The sequence below is a fragment of the Cibotium barometz genome, chromosome 18, assembly GCF_041138505.1.
Source record: "Cibotium barometz isolate CiBa-2024 chromosome 18, ASM4113850v1, whole genome shotgun sequence".
In the NCBI taxonomy this organism is placed as follows: Eukaryota; Viridiplantae; Streptophyta; class Polypodiopsida; order Cyatheales; family Cibotiaceae; genus Cibotium; species Cibotium barometz.
In genome coordinates this window covers 50,147,144-50,155,463 of record NC_141063.1, presented here as the reverse complement: position 1 = coordinate 50,155,463, position 8,320 = coordinate 50,147,144, and the positions used below count along the sequence as shown (strand labels likewise).

Sequence of the window (8,320 nt, the reverse complement as noted above, 5' to 3'; positions counted from 1 at the left end):
GTGTGTGTGTTAGAGAGAGATAGATAGATAGAGAGAGAGAGAGAGAGAGAGACAGACAGACAGACAGAGTGTGTGTATATATGAGAGAGAGAGGGTGTGCATGTGCATGTGTGTGTGTGCGTAAACCTCACCACGCATCCCCGCCATTAAAATTTAATTAATTAAACTTGTGTGTATGTGTGTGTGTGAGAGAGAGAGAGTGTGAGTGAGAAAAAGAGAGAGAGAGAGAGAGAGAGAGAGAGAGTTTCTACGTAAGAGAGAGAGTGTATGAATAGAGAGGGAGTGTGTTTGTGTGTGTGAGAGAGAGAGATAGAGAATTTCTATGTGTGAGATAGTTTGTGTGGGAGGAGAGAGTGTGTGTTTGCATTAGTGCATGTGCGGGTGTTTACATGTGTGTGTGTGTGTGTGTGTGTGTATGTGTGTGTATGAGAGAGAGACAGAGAGAGAGAGAGAGAGTACATACGTGTGCATACATCTACATCTATGTGTGTGTGTGCTAGAGAGAGTGTGAGATGGGGCAAGCCGAGAGAGAGAGAGAGAGAGAGAGAGAGAGAGAGAAAGAGAGAGAGGTGCAAAGAGGGAGAGGGTGAAAAGAGAGAGAAAGAGAGCGAGAGATAGAGAATAAAAAGTAGCTTTTAATAAAATATAAATTAAATTAAAGTAATATATATGTGTATGTGTGTTTACATGTATGTGTACTTTTATTTACATTTATACATACATACATACATACAAATATATATGTGTGTGTGTGTGTGTGTGTGTGTGTGTAAATGTATACACACACACACGCATATATATATATATATATATAGAAATATATATCTGTGTGCGTGTATGTGTGCATGTCTGTGTGTATAATATATATATTTATATATTTAAAAATGAGCACACCTTACCATCCATCTCCATACATTAAAATTTAATCAAAATTAATTAAAATTATGTGTGTGTATTTATATTTTTAAATTCACCTATATATTTATGTATAAGTATATGTGTCTATGTATAGCTATATGTATCTAAAACATAATATTGTATATACTAATATTTACATGTGTGTGTGTGTGTGTGAGAGAGAGAGAGAGAGAGAGAGGGAGAGAGTATGTGTGTGTGTGTGTGATAGAGAGAGATAGATGGCTATAGAGAGAGAACCAATTCTTTTCTGGAGCCTTGGTCATCGCAGTAACGCGCGGGTCCAATACTAGTATTATATAAAGGAACAAAGCTTCCACATGACAAGAATTTATAGGTTAGGTTTTGAAAGGAAAGGAGAAGGTTTGAATTTAGAAGTCTCAAAATTAGTACTACCTACTTACTAAAATGAAACCTTAGAAAAAGCACCAGTGCCATCTATCTCTCTCTATCACACACACACACATATATATAGAGAGAGAAATATATATATATGTGTGCGTGTATGTGTGCGTGTCTGTGTGTATAATATATATATTTATATATTTAAAAGTGAGCACAACTTACCATCCATCTCCATACATTAAAATTTAATCAAAATTAAATAAAATTATGTGTGTGTATTTATATTTTTAAATTCACCTATATATTTATGTATAAGTATATGTGTCTATGTATAGCTATATGTATCTAAAACATAATATTGTATATACTAATATTTATATGTGTGTGTGTGTGTGTGTGAGAGAGAGAGAGAGAGAGAGAGAGAGAGAGAGAGAGAGAGAGAGTATGTGTGTGTGTGTGTGTGATAGAGAGAGATAGATGGCTATAGAGAGAGAACCAATTCTTTTTTGGAACCTTGGTCATCGCAACAACGCGTGGGTCCAATACTAGTATTATATAAAGGAACAAAGCTTTCACATGACAAGAATTTATAGGTTTTGAAAGGAAAGGAGAAGGTTTGAGAAGGTTTGAATTTAGAAGTCTCAAAAGTAGTGCACTCCTACTACTAAAGTAATATATATGTGTCTAAAACATAATATTGTATATACTAATATTTACATGTGTGTGTGTGTGTGAGAGAGAGAGAGAGAGAGAGAGAGAGAGGGAGAGAGAATGTGTGTGTGTGTGTGATAGAGAGAGATAGATGGCTATAGAGAGAGAACCAATTTGGAACCTTGGTCATCGCAGCAACGCACGGGTCCAATACTAGTATTATATAAAGGAACAAAGCTTCCAGATGACAAGAATTTATAGGTTTTGAAAGGAAAGGAGAAGGTTTGAGAAGGTTTGAATTTAGAAGTCTCAAAAGTAGTGCACTCCTACTACTACCTACTTACTAAAATGAAACCTTAGAAAAAGCACCAGTGCCATATAGACAAAGTCGTCTGCGCAATCAACGTCTTGAAAATCTTGGAAGTTTTGGTGCCATATAGACAAAGTCGTCTGCGCAATCAACGTCAAGGAAGCGCGTTCTGAAAAGCTCGAGAAAGCTGTGATAAGTTTCTATCAATGGAGTTGTTCACGGATCACGCGGGCAAGCCCATGAAAAAAGAACGGAGCCGCCCGAACGTTTGACGGTCTTCTACGGAACATGGATTGGTACACGCGGAGCAGGCGTAGTAAAAGAACCCTCTTCTTTTAAGTCTCTTTTTGTGTTTGTACTAAAGGTCTTACTCTCAGCATCACGAATGTGAAGGTCCTATGAAGTTCTGTCCTTTTCAATTCCCCCTACGTGATCATATTTGAGACTACTTGGCAACTTGCTGTAATGGTGCTGAAGGAGGTCATATAATCTATGGTCCTTCATTCATTCATAGAGGACATGTCATCTAATAATCAGGGTTCTGGTACCCTTCCAAGGAGTGTTTATCCTTGAGAAGAAGGCCATACAAAACATTTACCCTTGAAAAGAAAGCCACAATTATTTTTGGAGTTACAGAATCAACTGCCCTCATCTACAATGCTTCTTCTACCTATTGTTATGATATATTATGTCTTTCCGCATATTGAAAACTTTGTATGTATTGACTCTTTTTTGGAACAATAATTTATTAATATATTAAAATCTACAAAAGAGGCACTAGAATTTACAAAAGGCTTTCAAACCTCCCTTAGTCCCATTTCCTATTTAGCATATCACATACCATGTCCCACATTTCTTCTTCCCATACAAAAGAAGATCTTCACCAGGAAATTTGAAAACCCAGTTGCATACAGGCAGTCAGCAACACATCTGAGATGAAGCTGGGTGACTGCTCTTCAAAGTTCTCTCCTTTGGTCCATAACTTCACAATTGGCCTTCGTCCCAGGGGGTTCTCAACTAGAGCCATGAAAATCTCTTCTATCTGTTTTTCCTTCAAGTACCATCTTCTAGTTCTGTGTCCAAACTTGGAGGATTTAGCTCTCACATCATCCCATGTATATACCTGCCAACACTCAAGAAGCATTAGGCTATCCGAGTATGCATTAACATCTCTCATCATCCATGATCTAAATCACCTAATTCAGATTGGAAGGCCTCAACAACACCTACTATTATTTATCTTATTAATATAGTTTACAAACCAACAGAAATGTGCACATTTGAGCATAACTTTAGTGGCCTCTATCCCCTGATTGGTCCCTTTATTGAATATCAACTCATTTTGAGAGACACATAACATCCACAAGCAACAATATCTTATAATGCAAAATATCAAATCAATGGTATGCACATGATATTAACAACCTCTTTGTGTGATCTAAACTATATAAAATTAGAAAAATAACTCATCAATACATGATTAAATCTATTTGAACTGAAATGAATCCTTGCATACTTCTAACTATATAGCGAATATATCTATTCTTAACATGCTTCAACCATTCATACAACTAAAGTCTAAACCAATTACAAGAAAGTAAATACATGCATGAAGAACATTGTACCAAAAGCTTAACAACACATGATTAAATCTATTTAAATTACAAGAAACTAAATCCGTGCATGATGAATATATTTCAAGAATTAGTTGTTATGTATGCTGCTTAATACACACCAATATATTTTAAGGGACTATGAAAACACGTAGAATATCAATTGTATATGCTCAGAATTAGAATGCCCAATGCTTGTTGCTGAGTAGGCTCATGGATTTGAGAGGAGGTTTCCTCATTTAGTTGCTCATGCACCAAGGAAGGTCCCTCTTGGATGCCTTACCATCATCAAGGAATCTTGCAAGGAACTAATGGTCCTCTCTAGATTGGAACAAGAATATCATGTCAACCCGGGCAAAGTCTTGGATTTAGTAGCCCACAACATTGGCTTGATGATAAGCTTTAAAGGCCATGAGCTTCTTGTGACTTGAGTGCATTCAGAAGGACACTCGATCAGGAGTTACGAGTTACAGTAGAATCTAGATTAATCATTATGGGTAATGGGTGGAAGTAAACAAGACTTGATGTTTGTCTAAGAGACTCCACTGTCAACGAGACGTTTAGATTTGAACGTAGTAAGCGAAAGGAAACAATCTTTGGGTCAATTAGTAATTAATTCTGTTGTTGATTTTCTTGGAGTGGAAAGTCGACCGAATTTGTAGACGAAGTCGACAATGGTCATTGTAGAGCTTTTTATTGGGTTTATTATTACTATCCATGTCCTTCGCCCTTTAGCACGCATTTCTAGATCTGTTGTAGCCCCTTCTAGTTCTACGCGAGAGAGAGAGAGAGAAAGCGAGCTATGGTGCGTGCCCCTTGCGAAGAGCCAGGTCTAAAGAAAGGGCCTTGGACCTCGGAAGAGGACCACATGCTCATTACGTACGTGCAAAACAACGGCCATGGGAACTGGAGAGGTCTCCCTACGCGAGCCGGTAATAATCCATTCTAAGCGAGAATTCTAAACAAGAAAGAAAACTAAACGAAGCAGAATTCAGCATGGTGTTGTCTACATATATAATACGTTAAATACAAGGTGGAGGAGCGAAATTAAAGGTGCCCTCTGTTAATTACTTTAAAACGACGATTCTATGTTCGTTATGATCAACAAATGCACCCCGTATAGTTTAATTGCCTGTGTCGAAAGAGCGAGAGCAACATTTTAAGGCACTAGTATGGATGCACTACTAGTACAAGATCATGAATGATACAAATTAAATCCTTATAGCTTCGATTTAATTAAACTGTTAATGCGTGTGTAATTGTATATACGCTATTAATTCGTGTGTAATTGTATATACGCTAGGGCTATCAAGGTGTGGGAAGAGTTGTCGATTGCGTTGGAAAAATTATCTCCGGCCAGGCATAAAGCGTGGCAACTTCTCATCTCAAGAAGAGCAGACAATCATCCAGCTTCATGCCAATCTTGGAAACCGGTAGGCTATATAAACACACATGGGTTAATTATATGAATATATTCTCTGTAGCTTGTAGTTGTAAGCTAGAGATAGGGCTAATTATGTTATGTACTATACAGCTTGGTCTAAGCTACAGCTTAGAAACGTTAATTATATGATATACGTAAGATGAGGATTACTATATTAATTTTGTCTCGGTGTTTGTTGAAATGATATAGATGGGCGACCATAGCTACTCATTTGCCAGGCCGAACAGACAACGAGATCAAGAACTACTGGAACACCCACTTGAAGAAGCGTCTCTTGAAAATTGGCGTGCATCCAGTCGCCCATCGGCCTTCTTCCTGTAACCCGCACATGACGGCTGGCTGCTACCCTAATGATTCCAGTAGCCCTCTGATCAAGTTCGCTCTCCTCTGCTTTACTGATCGTTTCTCTAATTATCTCTCCACTACAGTCCCTCCCCTGGGACACGAATGGAAGAATGCTAACCTAATTGAAGCTGACGCCCGTTTAGCAGTGGATTACCTCAAATCGGCAGGCTTTAGTGAGAACTACTCCAGCCTCAGCAACCTCAATCAGCTCTTAACCCAGATATCGATGATGAAAATGCCCGGTGATTATCAAGCTGCAGCAGCTAATTATACAAATAACATTAAGCATGATGAGCAGCTGCTGGCAGGCCATAATCAGCAAGCATCTCATTGTACTATATTGCCTTCTTGCTCTGATCAGATTCCCCTTTTCAATACAGGGGATGGATTCAACTTGAATGAGATAGCATTTGACTACAACAATATATTGATGCCTTCTAGTTCAGGCCAGCAGCTGTTTTTGGGAAATACAATCCATCCGTGTACGCGAGCTTGTGATATAAATAATGATAATGGTTCTCTATTGAGCCAGCAGTGCGAATTTCCGCAAGATTCCAACAAAACGGACTTTTCCACCAACGTCAGCCTGACACATCAGCAAACTACATCATCGCTGCATGGCCATCAGTTGCTCCCAAATGGCACGCCACAGTTGGCCGGCTTTGAAAAGGACTATGCGGGAAATGCGGGGAGCCTGCCTTCTACTTTGCTGTGGGACAGTGAGCTCTTGATGGCTGACAACGACGTTACCAGCTCATCACAATCTCCAGTGAGCACTAGTACCAACTCTTCTGCAAATGAGGACTACTGGATCAACCTGATAAAGCTCATGGGGGCCTGACTTGATCACCACTCCTAGGCAATTGCATGCACAAACCCTCACTTAATCCCTTATGTATCTAAAAATTAGCTTGCCCCTCCCTATCTTATATCCCCACTTAGCCATTTTTTATGATCGCAATCAAGTAGTAGTAGTAGTAGTAGTAGTAGTAGTATGCTCACATGCGGCCAGCCTGGTGGATTAATTAAATTGTAAGAGATCTTTAATATAGAATCAACATCATCGTTTTGCTGATCCATGTAAAATTTCATAAATGTAGCCACAAGATTTGATATTATTCCAAAACACACAGTCGTGACGATGCAACTACCACCCAACACCGCAACCTAGCACAAAGACCAAATGAAGGCACCAGTACACTCAACTGACGCCCCAAGATCCTTCGCTGACACAAGTGGACGCTTGGGCACACTCCAAACTCCTCAAACTATTTAGCTGCCTCTTCCAGACGTCCTCCTAGGTTAGCTTTAACCTCCTAAAGCTTTGATCTTCACTTTCAAGCCTTCAGCTGCCTTCAGGTGACCCAAGCTGACAAGTAATACACTCAAAGCTAACACAGATAGATCAAATGTTGCCTGTATACCTTCTTCCGAATGCTAACACTTACTTCGTTCCAAAATGTGTCCTACAGGATCCTCCTCAATCCTCCAGCATCAGCTTACCTTAATTTCACAATCCCAGGACCTTCCTGAACACCTTGCCGACCCTTCGCCGACCTTCTACTGACACGAGTTTGACTTTTCTGACTAAACCAGACTCAACTGACAAAAACATACTAAAACTGATTCACAAAATCCTCCTCAGTCAGATAAAGGCCCTTCTGTGTCCAGTGGCACCTCCTAACCCATAAACACTTCAAATCTCTCGAAGATTAAACTCGTTTTACAGTCAGAACTAATAGTAGTTGGTCTTTGTTCCACGAGAACACTCACGGGAACACGGATTATGAAAGGAGACCGGAAGCAATTAATGCGAGAGAGCGGGATTGTAGCCGTGGGAACATAAAGACGCACATAATTTTTCCATATTTTTGTGTCGAAGTGCAATGTAAATCGTTTTAGGCCAATGTGGGTTCTAAATGAGAGTTCTAAGTATATTAAGCAAGGCTCACTTATGGGGTTGTCCGCCCATGTGTGAAAGAGGCCTAGGATTAGGGTTAGTGATATCTCTACAAAAGAGATGTTAGCTAAAGAAAGTGGACGTTTTTGGCCATTCTCATAAGCTATTGAGTAAAGCTCTTGAGCTCTCAAGCTATGGCAACTCTCTAACTCTCTCTATTGTACTCTAATGAGCATCAAGCTCCAATGAGTATAGCTCCACTTCTTTCTCTTAATCTATTTTAGCATCATTGAAGTAGATTAATCTATGATTAGTTGAATGCTTCTTTCTTTCTCTTGTGTATGCTGCATGCTTGTAGTGTGTGTGTGTGTAGTCTCCATTGATGCAAGCTCTTGCCCACTTCATTGGCAATGAGTTATTCATGGATAGACTCTCTCTATGAGCTTGTGGGTTTGTGAATGTTACATTCTATGCTTGTTTAAGCTTGTGGGTTAGTAGATGCATGCTTATAGGTTTGCAGGCATTAGGGAAAGCTAAGATTTAATCAATGTTTGAATGGGATTAAGAGATTGCCATGCATTGCTTGTTCTCTTGATTAGTGTAGTGAATTTAAGGGATTGAGAGATTGATTAAGGTGTTGAATGGTTGAATCATCAAGTGGTGGTTTATGTATGTGAGCTCTCCCTCATGGGATAAGCCTTCATACACTAATCGGGTCGAGTCCTCGGATTGACATTGTGTTTCTTAACGCATTTGTTGATCGGTAGTACTCTATGCACTATATTGCACGGTAGAGA

General features: G+C 39.3%; 1 protein-coding gene across 1 annotated transcript; it reads left to right on the top strand.

The window, feature by feature from the left end:
- Positions 1-4,576: 4,576 nt before the first annotated feature.
- Positions 4,577-6,464, top strand: LOC147629447 (transcription factor MYB16-like). The gene is made up of 3 exons (XM_086812912.1): positions 4,577-4,766; positions 5,138-5,267; positions 5,468-6,464. The coding sequence occupies exons 1-3, from the start codon at positions 4,637-4,639 to the stop codon at positions 6,462-6,464; spliced, it is 1,257 nt and encodes a 418-aa protein (XP_086669038.1). The 5' UTR covers positions 4,577-4,636.
- The last annotated feature ends 1,856 nt before the right edge of the window (positions 6,465-8,320 follow it).